Source organism: Hordeum vulgare, chromosome 5H, assembly GCF_904849725.1.
Source record: "Hordeum vulgare subsp. vulgare chromosome 5H, MorexV3_pseudomolecules_assembly, whole genome shotgun sequence".
Taxonomy (NCBI): domain Eukaryota; kingdom Viridiplantae; phylum Streptophyta; class Magnoliopsida; order Poales; family Poaceae; genus Hordeum; species Hordeum vulgare.
Window position 1 is genome coordinate 10,493,080 of NC_058522.1, and position 18,804 is coordinate 10,511,883.

At 37.5% G+C, this 18,804-nt stretch overlaps 1 protein-coding gene across 1 annotated transcript; it reads left to right on the forward strand.

Annotated features, from left to right (window-relative positions):
• The first annotated feature begins 2,072 nt into the window (after positions 1–2,072).
• Positions 2,073–2,600, forward strand: LOC123395913 (pectinesterase inhibitor 8-like). The gene has a single exon (XM_045090938.1). It carries the CDS (start codon positions 2,073–2,075, stop codon positions 2,598–2,600), a length of 528 nt encoding a protein of 175 aa, XP_044946873.1.
• Positions 2,601–18,804: the final 16,204 nt, after the last annotated feature.

Here is an 18,804-nt window from a genome sequence, read left to right on the forward strand (position 1 = left end):
GACAAAGCGCCTAGTTTTGAGTCGAGGTTGGATTTGCAATTGTGGCAACTACACTACTACAAAGCCCCTAGTTGCGAGTCGAGCTTGGACTAACAATTGGGGCAACTATAATATTACAAAGCCCTCGAATTTCAAGTCGAGATTGGACTTGTGACTGGGCAACTACACTACTACAAGTACCTAGTTGCAAGTCGAGTTTGCCCCCCCCCACCCCCGATATTACTGTCCAGTGTCTACTTACAATATAGACAGAAAAATAGGTAGAGCCTAGTTGTGTATCTATAATGGACTTGCAACTGGGAGAAAAGTCCCGCCTCGGTTGCATGTTGGGGGGAGTTGCAACTGGGACAAAAGGGTCCCCGGTTTTGTGTCGAGGATGGACTTGCAACTGAGACACAAATAGGCCAGACCCGGTTGGATGAACTTTCAACTAGGACAAAGTGCATGCCCCTAGTTGCATGTCGGGGGTGGAGATTTACCTAAGACAAAAAAGGCTGCCCCTCCTGGACAGGTTGTGTGTCGAGGGTGGACCTATATATAGGAGAAAAATGGGTTGGGTCAGTTGTGTATCAAAGTTAGATTTCGAAATGGGATAAAAAAATGTAAGTTAAGGTTGAGATTACAACTAGGACAAAAAAAAGTAGGTTCTTGGTTGCGTGTCAAGAGTGGACTTCCACACAACAAGGGATATCAAGCGCATATCAGAGCATGGCTCTTCCATAGGGCTTGTCTCTTCGACATCGAACTTGAAAAGGAAAATAGAAATATGCAATAACAAGTAAAAAAGTCTGCCTCTTCCACTTCTACGAAGCATGCTACATGAAATGGGTCCTAAAAGCATGAGTAAAAAAAACCTGCCAAAAAAACGTGTAACGTGAACATACTACAAATGGATAGAACAAAACAAGACGACATGGTACTACATAAACCGTAGATGCAAGATCAAGAATTTGCACAAAAATTACTAGATGATAATTTAGATGAGGCAAATCCTAAATCATATCTTGATAAAGGTTAGAAGGAATGGGAGACATTGTTGAAATGAATTGGAAAGGGAACGACTATGTTAGAGTTCTTCTTTTCTAGTCTCTTCCAATTCTAGTAACAACATAGAAACAACACGACGAAAGTGTCTACCAGCACGCATTGGCTTGCAAAAGTGAAGGCAACTAGTCAACAAAAAGATGCGCGACAAACAAGTTGTGACCAGCGAGGTGGGGGATCCAACGCTTGCATCAAAACTACATAAACTAAAAATCAAACCATAGCAAACTTAACTCAGATATTGTTTTGTATAAAAAGCTACGAGTTTAGAAGTTGTTCACATACTTAATTTTTCCCCATTTTAAAAAAAAATATTGACAAAAAATCTTATTCATAAATTTGAAATAAATAAAATAATAATAAAAGATAAAATGAAAAGGAAAGAAATGAATAAATAAAATGAAAACGGTGTGGTAAGCTATATAAAAAACGATGAAAAAACAGAAAAAATAAAATCCGTCTGGAGAGACAATAGAGAAAAATGTATAAAAAACTAAAATAGTTGCTAATGAAAGAAAGAGAGGACATGAGATGTAAGAGAAAGTAACAATAGGTAGGACAGCGGAATGGATCAGCCGGCTCTTTTTTTTCAAAACAGAGACATAAAATTTGCCTTATCAATTAAATAAGGCGGGAATAGAGTTTAATGTTTTACAACACATGCACACGTTCGGCCTAATAATTACTCGCCTTAGAAAATTTTCCCTAAATTTTTCGCACCAACGGATATCCACAGCTTGGCCTCCTCAATAACTGAGGAAAGCAGGGCAGTCGATGGCACGCTCTTGTGACAGAACACCCTTGCATTCCTTTCGTCAGATCAGCCAGCTCTTGATTTGTCAAACAAACAAATGAACGGCCCGAACTCGTGAAAAGACAAAATGTGCACTGTTACCAGGCTCTGGATAGATACCCCTGACTATAAATAGTGAGCCATCCTACAAGCTTTCTCCAAATAGAATTGTGTGGCGCAAACAAAATTATCTAGATTGGAATCTCTCTCGATCCAAATACAACCAGCAAGATCCATGAGGCCTCCAATTGCTCTTGTGGTCGTAACCGTCGTCGTTGTCGTGTTGTCCGGTATCGACGCGACCGTGGAAACAACCTGCAAGGCGGCGGCCGACGAGGACACGCATGTGAACTACGTCTTTTACGTGTCGGAGTTGAGAAAGCACCACCGGAGCTACAACGCGGACACATGGGGCCTGGCCAAGGTAGCGGCCAATATGGGCGTCAACAACGCCTATGGCGCCATCCATGACATTGAGGGCCTACTAGTGAAGCCAAACATGGATGCCAAGATGAAGGTGGTTCTTGAAAAATGCCAGGAGTTGTACAACAAGATGAAGTTTGCGCTTGCGGGAGCCTACGACGAGATCAACAGTCGAAATTACGCCATACGGAAGGAGGAGGTAGCAAAGGCCGTCTCCCTGGCGCACGAGTGCGACGATGCCTTTATGAAGGCCGCCGTCCCATCGCCTCTCAACCAACATAGCTTCTACTCCGAGCAGATAGTGATAGTCTGTACGGCCATCACCAACTTTATCAAGTGATGAGTAGCATCATGGATCCAAATCATGGGAGAGTTTAGAGGTCGGATCAAACTTATAGCGATTACTACTCTGAACCTTAATTTGTAAGGTACATGCAAGGAATAAAACATGTTTCTTTAGTTGTGGGTTTAATTACATCATAGAGTTATCAACGCATCTTCATTTGGATTCTGCTCTTTCCAAGAAATACGTGCATTAAATTTTGCTATACCCTTTCAATGTGCTATACTTATTTTCTTGTAACGTAGCCAAGAATTGTCTTATGTCATCAAAATAAAGAAGGGCTGAGCAAAGAGGAGGAAAATCCAATGAAGTGAGATACACGAAAAATCGCACTCTCAACATAATGGCATCCAAGTGTTTCACGCTGGCAGGGACCCAATTCCTGGCGTTGTTCTCAATCTTAAATATACTCTATCACTGCACATACAAAATTTACCAAAATTGCTGACGTTGTTCTTGATCTTAAATGTACTATATAACTGCACATATAAACATTGTCAAAATGTTTATTTTTCCAGTGCCGTCCTTTTTGATCTTAAATGTACTACATAATTGTGCATATGTAAGTAAGCAAAATAACTTTACTTTTCATGATAAAATCACAAAAAAAATCTTGCTGGCCAAAGGTTTACTTGCATATTATTCCCGAATTTTTGTAGATTAGGTTATTCTTGAGATATGGCATTGACAGTTCCACACCATAGTAAACCGAGATTTACCTTTGTGTGAGCTTTCACACCATCAAGGCGTCGCCGGTTTAGAACAACCAACATCCATGTGCGCACCCGCAACCTACATTTGCATTTGCTTATCGGGTCAGCTCTCGAGGCGTTTTACTGTGGGCAATTCAGAACTCTGCTGAAATCATGCAACCCACTGCGCCAGAGCTATGTCGGAATATCCTACTCGCCGCTCAGTGCAAAGCGGTGTCGGGGCTTCGTACAAAGCGGGGAAGGTAGCGATTTTAAATGGGCTGGCCCGTTTAGCGGGTTGTAGCGCCCCGGTTTTGGGAACCTTTGGTTCCTAGTCGGGTTTTTCAGTTTTGGGAAACTTCTAGCAGTTTCCCTGAACCGCTTTTTTTTTCTCTTTTTTTCTTTTTTTTCTTCTTTTCTGATTCTGTTTCAAAAAATATTCTGGATTTTCTACAAAAGTTTCTGCATTTTCAAAAAATGTTCTCAATTTAAAAAATGTATTTTTTAAAAATTGTTCTTGGTTTCAAAATTAATTTTAAGATTCCAATTTGTTCTCAGTTTCAAAATTTGTTCTTAAGATTTAAAAAATCAATATGCTTTAAAAAATTATTCGCGCTTCCAACTTTTATAGGTTTTTTTCCAAAATTGTTCTCGGTTTCAAATTTTTGTTTCAAGATTCAAAGAATGTTCGTACTTTAAAAAATTGTTTGTTCTTCCAAATTTGTTCAGATATTTTTGAAATTGTTTTTGGTTTCAAAAATTGTTCTGACGATTCAAAAAAATTTCATGCTTTAAAAATTATTCGTGCTTCCAGATTTGTTCAGTTTTTGCAAAATTGTTATCCGTTTAAAAAATTTGTTCTCAAGATTCAAAAAATGATCGTGCTTTCAAAAATTGTTCACGCTACCAAATTTGTGAAAGACTTTGAAAAATTGTTCTCCATTTCAAAATTTGTTCTCAAGATTTAAAAAATATTCGTTCTTCCAAAATTTGTTCGCGCTTTCAAATTTGTTCAAGGTTTTACAAAATTGTTCACAAGATTTAAAAAATGTTCGTCCTTTAAAAAATTGTTCACGCTTCCAAATTTGTTCAGGATTTTTTTAGAAATTTGTCGGTTTCAAAATTTGTTCACAACGTTCAAAAAATGTTCGTGCTTTAAAATTTTGATCGCCCTTTCAAATTTCTTCGGGTTTTCTCAAAATTGTTCTCCTTTCCAAAATTTTCTTCTCAAGATATAAAAAATATTCTTCTTTTAAAAAATTGTTCGTGTTTACAAATTAGTCCATGATTTTTCAAAACTGTTCTCGGTTTCAAAATTTGTTCTCGAGATTCAAAAACTATTCGTGCTTTAAAAGTTTTCTTAAATTTCGAATATTCTTGCTTTTAAAAAAGGTTCCAAATTTAAAAAATATCAGTTTTCAAACCTCATTCATAAATTCAATACATTTTCTGGATTTTCAAATATGTTCCTCATATTCGAAGAAAGTTTTTTGCTTCAAATACGAAAAGAAATGGAAAAAAGTTAAGAAAAAGGAACCAAAAAAGAAGAACAGAAAGGAAATAAGCAGGAAAGTAAAAAAAGAAACTCAAAAAAATAAAAAAATTAGGAGATAAGCTTGTCCAGCCCAGTAGGAGATCCTTTTCCCGTTGTTTCAGGGCCGACCTATTTTCCCTTTTTCGGTCGCTAGCTTCTGGACGCTCACAGTAGGAGCACCTGTTTGTTTGTTGGTTGTGCTCCGGTTTTCCTCTAATTTTTCTTTTTAATTTCCTTTTTCTTTCTATTTTTTTCTTTGTTTCCTCACAGATTCCTATGTATTTTCACCTTTTCTTTTCTTTTTTGACCAGTTTTTGTTGTGTTTTATCTATTTTCATTTTCCTTTGTTTTCTTCTGTTTTCTTTTGCTAATTTCCCTGCTTTATTGGTTTTGTCTTTCCACTTTTTATTATTCTCTTTCTTGCTTTCTTCCTTTCTTAGATATCATCAATTTTCTTTGTTTTTCCTAGGATTTGTTTTGTTTTTCTTGGTTTCCTCCTGGGTTTCACGGTTTGTTTCGGGTTTCTGTTTTTCTTTCTTACATAGGTGTTTCTTTTGTGTCTTTATCTTGTTTCTTCGCTTTTCATCGCTTTTATTTATTTATTTTTACTTTTTCATCAACCTATGTTGGAGTTTTTCCTACACATTTGTTCAGTTTACGTAACATTATTTTACGAACGTTTAATATTTTTAGAAATATTAGAATTTAGAAAATACGCTTGATTACTTTTTCAAAAAAACTGTACATATCAAGTACATTTTTAATATATGTTTAATATTTTCCAATATATGAAAAAGTATACATGATCATCTTTTTTTTATTTATATGTGTATTCAAATATTTCAATACACATTCTTTGTATACACAACATTTTTTCAGATTTATCATAGTCTGAAATAGATAATAAAATAATATCAAATATTTTTCTCTGAAGATTGCCTTTTCTGTACATATTATACATTTCAAGTATACATCAGGAACATACTTTATACATGTTTAACATTTATGAATAGAAATATTTGTGTTTGATAACTATTGTTTTCATGCACATTCTACATTTTCATTATTCACCAGAAACATGTTTTTATACACGTTTAACATTTCCAAAATATATGATTAACAATTTTTAATACAAGATCAACATTTCTAGGAAATTGTGTGTTTATGTCTTGTGTTTTAAATAGTAGGTTATGCTGAATAGAAAAGGACCTCAAAATCAGTTATAACGGGCTATAATGCGCTATCAACGTTCTATTGTACACGAGACTGTTAAGCGGCACTCTGCTGCAAAGGTTATAGCAGTGTTATAGCCGGCTATTTAAAACAATGTGTTTAAAAGGTACATTGTCTTTTTTTGTATAGATCAGGAACATTTTATTGTACACGTTTAACATTTTTGAAATAGATGACTAATAATTTTTAATACGTACAGTTTCAGATTTCTACTTTTTTACATACACACTGCACAATCTTTTCATATATCAGGAACATTTTTTATATATGTTTAACATTTTCTAAATAAATAATTAACATTTTTAGTTACTTAAGTTTGGATATCTACTTTCTTCATACATATTATACATTTTTCTATATATGTTTAACATTTCCTAAATAAATAATTAATATATTTAGGTACTTGTGTTTGGATATCTACTTTCTTCATACATATTATACATTTTTTGTATACATCAGAAAAGTATATTTTATAAACATTTTCAAATTTCAAATGCTTATTTAACATTTTTTAAATATATGTAAAAAATAGTGTAAAATAGAAAAACAACACGAGGCACTTGCCTCTAGTGTGCTTGGGCTGGCCCAATATGGCGGCCACTTCATGCGAACTTGCGTCGGTGAGGTATAGGCGTGCCGCAAGATCGGGCCAGTTTATTTCGTCCGATTCTAGAGAATCATTGTCCTAGGAATCAAAATCGGATAACAATTTATCTCTGTCCGAGCAATCACGTAGAATTGTCATAGAATTATCAGTGCATTTGGGAATCCCTGAAAACCCACGATTGTGATGATTTTGAACAATATGTCTCATGCCGATCCGCCCAGATATATAGGCCCAAAACGAGCAAGCAATGACCGCATCGTCCATCATTTGCTCGTTCTCCAAACCAGCTGCTCCCCTACGATGCCATCCACTCGGCAAAGCTAGCAGCAACGAAGCAGTCGGGGTGATCCGTTGTGTTAAAACTGGTTGTTTCTCTATCTGAAACAATGTGAACCAGTCAGTTTTCCTCTGTTTCATGCGTCTCCAGAGTACACTACCCATAAATCTGTTGAGCAAATATGTATCGTAAAAAAAATATGTTGATTTATATGGTGCAAACATGTAGCGATTGATTGAATGTTGAATTTTAATCTAGGGGTGTTATAGACATTCCAACACACAATTCATATAACAATTACATCATAGAATCACAGAAAAGAACTGCACAAACGATTCTGTAGGCAGTTTCCCAAAACTAAATTCTGAAGAATCATAAGGCGAAAAAAACTGGCCCATATGTGTCCATTGAAGACTCTCCACTGTGCGCACAACACTAGACTGGCATATTCTTTGAGCTTGTGTTCCGCGCATCTGTTCGTTCACTTGTTATATTTGTTGCGGTTTTCTTTCATTCCCTGGTTGTATTCAGTGTGGCTTTTTTTGCTTCTTTTTCTTGTCATCTTGTTTCTTTGTTTCTTCTCTCGTTTCAATGTTTCTTCACTAGTTGTCGTCAATTTTCTATTTTTAACTGGTTCCTTCGTTATGCTATAGTTTTCTTCTGTTTTTCCATTTTTTTCTTTATGTTCATTCTTGGTTGTCATCATTTTTTCTACACATGTCTAATACTCCCCTGGTAAAGAAATATAATGTCACTTAGAATCGTGATCTAAATATTCTTATATTTCATAACACAGGGAGTACTTCTTTTACTTTTCATTTTTTATCGTATACGTCCAAAACATTTTACTAGTGCATCTTCAACATTTTTTAAATACGAGTTTTAACAATTTTTTAGTACATGGTCATGATTTTTACATATATATTTTAACATTTTTCAAATACAACGCTAAGATTTTTTAATAAACATTCAACATTTTTCTATTCATTTTTAAACATTTTTCCAATGCTTTGAATTACATTTTTCGAATACATTATTAGTGTTTTTATAACACATGGTCAACATTTCTTCTGCAGATATTTAACATTTATTTTGCCAATGCTTGATTAATATTTTTTAAATATAGCATATTGTTTTTCTAATACACGGTCAACATTTTTATATACACATATACCCTTTTTGAAATGCCGGATTAACACTTTATACAATGCAATATTAACTCTTTTAACAATGTTCAAAATTTTATATATAAGCATTTATCATTTCTTAAATGCGTGTTTAACATTTTATTGAATGCTTTATTAATGCTTTTTAGATACTTGATAAGCGTTTTTCACACACATTGTAGATTTTTAGTATACACTATCAATATTTTCTGTATACAGAGTTAGCTTTTTTAACACTTGGTTAACATTTTTTTTTTCAAAAAAATTATGTAAAGTGTTTTTGTAATACATTTTATTTAGAATATTTGGAAGTATAAAAAAGTGATAATAATGAGACTATGGCCTCCAACACACTGGACCGTCCCATCTCGGCCCTTCCTTCAGGCTAGGGTACCCTCAGGTCATGTCCAACGATGGGTGCTTCTCGAGCCACTAGGATTGCTTTCCTATTGGTATCCCGGTAAAGTGGCAGTTGAGGGTGAAAAAATCTTGGAATCTGATGTAATGGGACGCAAAAGGCTACGTCAGACGCTTCATTCATTTTCTTCCTGCATGTCACCCTAGGCGCTTGGGACCCTAACCCGTTGTCCAAGCCCAAACCGAACCGACGGGTATCGGGTTAGGATTCGGTTCTCATTTCCTGGGTATTTGGTTTTCGGGTTATGGTTCGGATTCTAGTCAGGAAAATCCAAAATATCCATACTATGTGAATTATTCATACTAGCTAAATTATTCATGCTATTATTACACTTACATGTTACCCATACTAACTAAAATACCCATACTATCCAAAATACCCACACTATCCGAATTGAACATATCAAAAGTTGATGTGTGCTCCGAATATTTTGGGTTTTTGGGTACCCGAATTACACAAACTGAAATTTTGCATAATTTGAGTTCGGTTATTTTTTGTTAGAATTTTTTTTGGTTCCACTTTCGAATATCCAAATTACCTATAACCCGAACTATCCAAAGTGAAATAGCTAAAATACCCGAACGCCCAGGCTAACCTAAATGAAGGGCACAAGCAGTTCAATTAGGCCACAATTAGCGCCCATAACTAAGCACTTGGTGTTGGAGAATAGTGCTCTTAGATATTTCCTGATTTAATAAAATTATTCTTTTTTCTCTATAAGCGCCTAATCTGGCGGCTAGCATTGTAGATGCCCTTAGGCACGCCCGGACCCCATTCATGCTTTCCAGGCCGGGCCTTGTGCGGACCGGGCAGCCCCGTGTTTGTTTTTCTTTTTTCTCTTTTAGAATTTCTACTTCGTGAACCATACAAAGAATCTCAAATTCGAAAAAATGTTTGAGATTTCAAAAACTGTTCATGAATTAGAAAAACAATCATATTGAAAAAATATTCAGGTTTTCATATGTTCATGAATTGGAAAAAAATTGTTGGGGATTTCAAAATTTTATCTTGCGTTGGAAATAGTTCTCGAATGTTTGTGAAGACAAATTATGTCCACAGGTACAAAAATTGATCACGAGTTCAGAAATTGTTCATGATTTCAAGAAAAGTCCATGAATTTTAGAAATGTTTGTAATTCAATTTTTTAATGAATTGAAATAATGTTCGTGATTCTTATAAAGGTTCATAATTTTTAAAATTTTCCTGAATTCATAAAATGTTCGAAAATAGAATTATTTCTACATAAATTCAAAAGAGTTTCCAAAATAAAAAAAATGTTGATGAATTTTAAAATTTGTTCTTTAATCACAATAAAATATTCATGAATTTGGCAATTATCCTGTATTTTAAAATATGTTCCCATATTTAAGTAATAGTTCAAAAATTTAAAATTTGTTCGCTAATTTGAAAAAGTTTGTAGTACTTTAAAGGACAATCATGAATTTTTACAAAATTGGATTTGGAAACATTTCATGTATTTGAAAATTTAATTATTTTTGTAAGAAGACATAAAAGCAAATAAAAAATGGAAAACCAAAAATAAGGAAAAACCAAATATATTTAATAACAAAAGGTTCTAGAACCTTCACAAAATTGATGGGTAGGAAAAACTAGATTAGGTTGGACCATACGGAGGACGGGCGCGTGCGAGGGTATGCACTAGGTCCGTATCGAGCAACCTACGCGCGAAATAGGGATCGCGCACCCGGGAACAAATAATATTATACCATACTCATGCCGACGCGATGAAAACTCGGTTCAGATCTATGAAAGATGAAAGAAAGTGCTTGGCTATGCCCTCTAGCCGTTGCCGCGGGCCGAATGTCGGATCTAGAATAATCGTTTATGCCAACAAAGCGGGTCTCCTCCAACCCTTCTTCTTGTACCTCGGGAAAGGGCCGATAGGTTTGAGCGTTGAGTGCCTATAGTCGCCTGCGACATCGGTGACAACATCTAATTCTGTGCGATCTGCCATCCATGGAGGGCTTGCTCCTTGGACCCACGCACACAATGTCATGGACCACCGCTTCCATCCGCATCTATGGATTCATGCTCAGGGGGATATGCCACCGCTCCGGCCGTTGCCTCATCAACGCATCCACTGGTTACTCGACGCATGTTGACCCTGTTGGAAATATGCCCTAGAGGCAATAATAAATTGGTTATTATTATATTTCTTTGTTCGTGATAATCATTTACTATCCATGCTATAATTGTATTGAATGAAAACATAGATACATGTGTGGATACATAGACAAAACAATGTCCCTACCAAGCCTCTAGTTGGCTAGTCAGTGGATCAATGATAGTCAAGGTTTTCAGGCTATGTGCAAGTGTTGTCACTTGATAACTGAATCACATCATTAGGAGAATCATGCGATGGACTAGACCCAAACTATGAACGTAGCATATTGATCGTGTCGTTTTATTGCTATTGTTTTTTGCGTGTCAAGTATTTGTTCCTATGACCATGAGATCATATAACTTACTGGCACCGGAGGAATACCTTGTGTGCATCAAACGTCACAACGTAACTGGGTGACTATAAAGGTGTTCTACAGGTATCTCCGAAGGTGTCCGTTGAGTTAGTATGGATCAAGACTGGGATTTGTCATTCTGTGTGACGGAGAGGTATCTCGGGGCCCGCTCGGTAATACAACATCACACACAAGCCTTGCAAGCAATGTGACTAAGTGTAAGTCACGGGATCTTGTATTACAGAACGAGTAAAGATACTTGCCGGTAACGAGATTGAAATAGGTATGCGATACCGACGATCAAATCTCGGGCAAATAACATACCGAAGGACAAAGGGAATGACATACGGGATTATATGAATCCTTGACACTGAGGTTCAACCGATAAAGATCTTAGGAGAATATGTAGGATACAATATGGGCATCCAGGTCCCTCTATTGGATATTGACCGAGGAGTGCCTCGGGGCATGTCTACATAGTTCTCGAACCCGCAGGGTCTGCACACTTAAGGTTTGACAATGTTTTAGTATAGTTGAGTTATATGTGTGGTTACTGAATGTTGTTCGGAGTCCCGGATGATATCATGGACGTCACGAGGGTTTCCGGAATGGTCCGGAAACGAAGATTGATATATAGGATGGTTTCATTTGGTTACCGGAAGGTTTTAGGGCATTACCGGCATTGTACCGGGAGTGATGAATGGGTTCCGAAAGTTCACCGGGAGGGGGGCAACCCACTCGGAGGAATCCCAATGGCCTTAGGGGTGGCGCACCATCCCTTAGTGGGCTAGTGGGACAGCCCAAGAGGGCCTTGGCGCCAACGAGAAGAAAACCAAAGAGAAAGAAAAAGGGGAGGTGGGAAGGAAGAGAAGGACTCCACTTTCCAATCCTAATTGGAGTAGGATTCCTCCTCTCCTTCCTGGACGGCGCACCCTTGGGGACTTGGTGCTCAAGGCAAGCCTCCTCCCCCTCCCTCCTATATATAGTGGTGATTTAGAGCTGATTTGAGACAACTTTTGCCACGTGCAACTCAGATCTAGACACCATAGTTCTTCCTCTAGATCGTATTTCTGCGGAGCTCGGGCACAGCCATGCAGGAGTAGATTATCACCACCACCGGAGCACCGTCACACTGCCGGAGAACTCATCTAATTCTCCGTCTTGCTTGCTGGATTAAGAAGGCCGAGATCATCGTCGAGCTGTACGTGTGTTGCACGCGAAGGTGTCGTCCGTTCAGCACTAGATCGGGACGGATCGTGGGGTGGATCAAGGGACGTGAAGACGTTCCACTACATCAACCACGTTTCTTAACGCTTCCTGTTGTGCGATCTACAAGGGTACGTAGATCCAAATCTCCTCTCGTAGATGGACATCACCATGATAGGTCTTCTGTGCGTAGGAAATTTTTTGTTTCCCATGCCACGTTCTCCAACAGTGGCATCATGAGCTAGGTTCATTCATATATGTTATCTCGAGTAGAACACAAAGGGTTTTGTGGATGGTGATGTTCAATTTTCTGCCCTCCTTAGTCTTTTCTCGATTCGGCGGTATTGTTGGATTGATGCGGCCCGGACCGACATTATTCATACGCTTACGAAAGACTGGTTTCATCGATTGACATGCAACCTCGTTGCATAAAGATGACTCGCGGGTGTCGGTTTCTTCAACTTTAGTTGAATTGGTTTTGACCGAGGCGGTCCTTGGAGAGGTTAAATAGCAATTTGCACATCTCCGTTGTGATATTTGCGTAAGTAAGATGCGATCATACTAGATACCCATAGCAGCCACGTGAAACATGCAACAACAAATTAGAGGACGTCTAACTTGTTTTTGCAGGGTATGCTTGTGATATGATATGGCCAATGACGTGATGTGATATATTGGATGTATGATATGATCATGTTGTAATAGTTAATATCGACTTGCACGTCGATGGAACGGCAACCGGTAGGATCCATAGGGTTGTCTTTAAACTAACGTTTGTGTTTGCAGATGCGTTTACTATATTGCTAGGACATAGCTTTAGTAGTAATAGCATAAGTGATACGTCTCCAACGTATCTATAATTTTTGATCGTTCCATGCTATTATATTATCAACTTTGGATGTTTTATATGCATGAATATGCTATTTTATATTATTTTTGCGACTAACCTATTGACCTAGAGCTAAGTGCCAGTTCCTGTTTTTCCTTGTTTTTGACCTTTTTTAGATAGGAATATCAAACGGAGTCCAAAGGGAATAAAACTTTCGCCGTGATTTTTTATGGAAAATATAAAAAAAACAGAGCAAAAAGACACCAAAGAGGAGTCCCAAGGAAGCCACGAGCCAGGGAGACGCGCCCACCCCCGTGGGCGCGCCTGGGGGCTCGTGACTCCCTCGTGGGTCCTCCTGACTTGTTCTTGACGCCATCCGCTCTTATAAATACAGAAACCTCCAGAAATAAACCTAGATCGGGAGTTCCGCCGCCGCAAGCCTCTGTAGCCACCAAAAACCAATCGGGAGCCCGTTCCGGCACCCTGCCGGAGGGGGAATCCATCTCCGGTGGCCATCTTCATCATCCCGGCGATCTCCATGACGAGGAGGGAGTAGTTCTCCCTCGGGGCTGAGGGTATGTACCAATAGCTATGTGTTTGATCTCTCTCTCTCTCTCTCTCGTGTTCTAGAGATGTCATAATCTCGATGTACCACGGTCTTTGCTACTATATAGTTGGATCCTATGATGTTCTTCCCCCTCTCCCTTCTTGTAATGAATTGAGTTTCCCCTTTGAAGTTATCTTATCGGCTTGAGTCTTTAAGAACACTTGATGTATGTCTTGCACGTGTCTATCTGTGGTGACAATGGGATATTCATGTGAGTACTTGATGTATGTTTTGGTGATCAACTTGCGGGTTTCGTGGCATCGGGAACCTATGCATATGGGTTGGCACGCGTTTTGACTATCCGGTAGAAACTTTGGGGCACTCTTTGAAGTTCTATGTGTTGGTTGAATAGATGATTCTGAGATTGTGTGATGCATATCGTATAATCATGCCCACGGATACTTGAGGTGACAATGGAGCATCTAGGTGACATTAGGGTATTGGTTGATGTGTGTCTTAAGGTGTTATTCTAGTACGAACTCTAGGATAGATTGAATGGAAAGAATAGCTTCGTGTTATTTTACTACGGACTCTTGTATAGATCGATCCGAAAGAATAACTTTGTGGTGGTTTCGTACCTCACAATAATCTCTTCATTTGTTCTCCGCTATTAGTGACTTTGGAGTGACTCTTTGTTGCATGTTGAGGGCTAGTTATATGATCCAATTATGTTATAATTGTTGAGAGAACTTCACTAGTGAAAGTATGAACCCTAGGCCTTGTTTCCACGCATTGCAATACTGTTCGTGCTCACTTTAATTATTAATTACCTTGCTGTTTTTATAATTTCAGATTACAAAAACCTATATGTACTATCCATATTGCACTTGTATCACCATCTCTTCGCCGAACTAGTGCACCTATACAATTTACCATTGTATTGGGTGTGTTGGGGACACAAGCGACTCTTTGTTATTTGGTTGCAGGGTTGCTTGAGAGAGACCATCTTCATCCTACGCCTCCCACGGATTGATAAACCTTAGGTCACCCACTTGAGGGAAAATTGCCTATGTCCTACAAACCTCTGCACTTGGAGGCCCAACAACGTCTACAAGGAGAAGGTTGCGTAGTAGACATCAAGCTCTTTTCTGGCGCCGTTGTTGGGGAGGTTAGCGCTTGAAGGTATATCTTTAGATCTTGCAATTGAATCCCTTATCTTGTTTTATCACTAGTTTAGTTTATTAATAGAAAACTAAAAAAATGGAATTATGGTTACCTCATATGCTTCATCTTTTTAATGTCTTTCGTGAAAATGATGGAAAAGAAAATTGTGCTAAAGTGCTAGAAGAAGAATTACATAGAATGCTTGACATAAGATATGTAAATGATGAGCATGATTGCAATGTTGTTAGTATGAATTCTTTGAATACCCATGATGCTAATGATATGCAATGCCACAAGCTTGGGGATGCTATGTTTGATGAAGATGATCTTTTTAGTTCCCCCACTTTGAATGATCAAATTTATTATGATGAAAGCATGCCCCCCTATTTATGATGATTATTGTGATGATACTTATGCTATAAAGAAGAAAGATGATAAAACTTGTCACAATTATGAGTACTCTTTTATTGAACATTACTCTTTTAATGTGGAAACAATTCGTAGTGTTCAAGTCTTTTACGATACTCCCACTATTAATCATGAGAATAAATTCGCAATTGTGGAGAGTAGTAAAATTTCTATGCTTGTAGATCATGAAAAGAATGCTGTAGGTGCTGGTTATATTGTTGAATTCATTCATGATGCTACTGAAAATTATTATGAGAGAGTATCATATGCTTCTACGTATTGCAATAATATCAAGTTTCCCCTCTATGTGTTGAAATTTTTGAAGCTATGCTTGTTTTGTCTTCCTATGGTAGATGATTCTTGCTCGAATAAGTTGTTTGTTCACAAAATCCCTATGCATAGGAAGTTGGTTAGACTTAAATGTGTTAGTCATATGCTTGATGACTAACATCATGCCTAGCTTGAAAAGCATTAAAGAAAAGTGCTTGTTGGGAGACAACCCAATATGTATCCTTACTGTTTTTGTGTGTTCACATGATTAAGATACTGTATTAATAATGTTTTATTGCCTTAGTTTCAATAAAGTGACAAGTAAAGCCTTTATGATTAGTTTGGGTGATAGTTGTTTGATCATGCTGAAAAAGACACAAAATTTGCGCTCACGAAATTATTTTTCATTCCTATCCAGAGAGAGATATCGAGATGATTATTTTTTATGCTGATTGATATACAAATTGCCTTAGTTTTCATAATTGTTTCAGAATTTTTAGAGGTGCAGAAGTATGGTTATCATTCAGATCATTACAAACTGTTCTATTCTTGACAGATTCTGTTTTCAATGCATAGTTTGCTTGTTTTAGTGTTTCCATAGATTATATTAAGTGATATAAATTGTGGAAATTATAATATACAGTAGGAATTGTGTGGGAACATTTATGAATCTTGTCTTGACATTACCAAAATGAATGACTTGTCTTCATTATACTAACCCATCTCACGAAGTTCCGTTAAGTTTTGTGTTGTGAAGTTTTCAAGTTTTGGGTAAAGTTCCGCTGGACAAAGGAACAAGGAGTGGCAAGAGCCTAAGTTTGGGGATGCCCAAGTCACCCCAAGACATATTCAAGGATACCAAAAAGCCTAAGCTTCGGGATGCCTGGGAAGGCATCCCCTCTTTCGTCTTCAATCCATCGGTAACTTTACTTGGGGCTATACTTTTATTCACCACATGATATGTGTTTTGCTTGGAGCGTCATTTTATTTTATTAGTACTTGCTTGCTGTTATTTAGATTAATGTTTTGCATCATTTAGTTCAATAAAAATGTCAAGGATAGCCTTTACCATGCTTAATTTCCAAGTTTAGGAGTTGTTGTTCCAAAACAAAAAGTTTGCTTGTAGTGCAAAAATTCCCTAGAATTTCCTGTATGTCAGAATAACTTGAAATTTGGACACAGTATGCTATTATAAATTCTCTACAGCGTGGAAGTTTTGTCAGATTTTTTGGAGTTAATTAAGTATGGATCTTGCTGCATTCTTCACAGACTGTTCTGTTTAGGTAGATTGCTGTTATGTTTGCATTGTTCGCATATGTTTGCTTGTTTAATGATTCCATTTGAGGATGGGAGTTTTAAATATGCAGAGGCATTTAGTATGAAATGTCAAATAATGATTTTAGTGATTGCTACAGTAGATGATGATAAAGTTTTGCATTGATTTATACTAACCTATCTCACGAGTTCTTGGTTGAGTTTTGTGTGGATGAAGTTTTTAAGATTTCGGAAACCGTCATATGAGAGGAATTAAGGAGACACAAAAAGCTCAAGCTTGGGGATTCCCAAGTCATCCCCAATCCATATTTCAAGAAGTCTCAAGCGTCTAAGCTTGGGGATGCCCCGGTTGGCATCCCACCTTTCTTCTACAACAATTATCGGTTAGTATCGGTTGAACCTAAGTTTTTGCTTCTTCACATGTTTCGTGCTTGAAGCTTTTTTTGTTTAAATAAGGTAATTAGGATCTGAAATTCTTAGATAGGAGAGTCTTCACATAGCCAAATAATTATTCAACTACTCATTGAGCTTCACTTATATCTTGTGGAGTAGTTTGTCTTTTGCTCTAGTGCTTCACTTATATCTTTGTAGAGCATTGAAATGGTTTTATTTTATAGAAATAGTTGAACTCTCATGCTTCACTTATATTATTTTGAGAGTCTTAAACATCATGGTAATCTGTTTAGGTTATGAATCTAGTCCTAATATGATGGGCATCGAAGAGGGATATAATAAAAACTTTCATATAGAGTGCATCGAATACTATGAGAAGTTTGATTCTTTGCATATAGTTTTGAGATATAAAGATGGTGATATTAGAGTAATGCTAGTGAGTAATTATGGATTGGTAGAAATGCTTGTGTTAGAGTTTGTGATTCCTGTATCATGCACATATGGTGAACCGCTATGCTAGGAAGTCGGAGCATGATGTTTTTACTGATTGTCATCCTTTGTGTGGCGGTCAGGATCGCGCGATGGTTAACTCCTACCAACCCTTCCCCTAGGATCCTGCGTCTAGCACTTTGTTTTGATTACTAATAAAACTTTCGCAACAAGTATGTGAGTTCTCTCTGACTAATGTGAGTCCATGGTATATACGCACTCTCACCCTTCCACCATTGCTAGCCTCTCTAGTGTCGCGCAATTTTTGCCGGTGCATAAACCCCCCATATACCTTCCTCAAAACAGCCACCATACCTACCCATCATGGCATTTCCATAGCCATTCCGAGATATATTGCCATGCAACTGCCACCGTTTCGTTTATTATGACACGCATCATCATTGTCATATTGCTTTGCATGATGATCATGTAGTTGACATCGTATTTGTGGCAAAGCCACCGTTACCTTTCATACATGTCACTCATGAGTCATTGCACATCCCGGTACACTGCCGGAGGCATTCATATAGAGTCATATCTTTGTTCTAAGTATCGAGTTGTAAGTAAGTAAAAGTGTGATGATCATCATTATTAGAGCATTGTCCCATGTGAGGAAAGGAAGGAAGCTATGATTCCCTCACAAGTTGGGATGAGACTCCGAACTATAAAAATAAAATAAAAGAGGCCAAAGAGCCCACAAAAAAATGAAAATGAAAAAGAAAAAGAAAAAGAAAAAAGAGAGGCCAAAGAGCCCAAACAAAAAAAATGAGAGAAAAAGAGAGAAGGGACAATGCTACTATCCTTTACCACACTTGTGCTTCAAAGTAGCACCATGATCTTCATGACAGAGAGTCTCATATATATTGTCACTTTCATATACTAGTGGGAATTTCATTATAAAACTTGGCTTGTATATTCCAATGATGGGCTTCCTCAAATTGCCCTAGGTCTTTGTGAGCAAGCAAGTTGGATGCACACCCACTTAGTTTCTTTTTTAGCTTTCATACACTTATAGCTCTAGTGCATCCATTGCATGGCAATCCCTACTCACTCACATTGATATCTATTGATCCACATCTCCATAGCCCGTTGATACGCCTAGTTGATGTGACCATCTCCTCCTTTTTGCCTCACAACCTCCACCATATTCTATTCCACCTATAGTGCTATGTCCATGGCTCACGCTCATGTATTGCGTGAGAGTTGAAAAGGTTTG

Bases quoted from the DNA above. Each gene is read 5' to 3' on its own strand.
- LOC123395913 (XM_045090938.1), top strand. From the start codon at position 2,073: ATGAGGCCTCCAATTGCTCTTGTGGTCGTAACCGTCGTCGTTGTCGTG.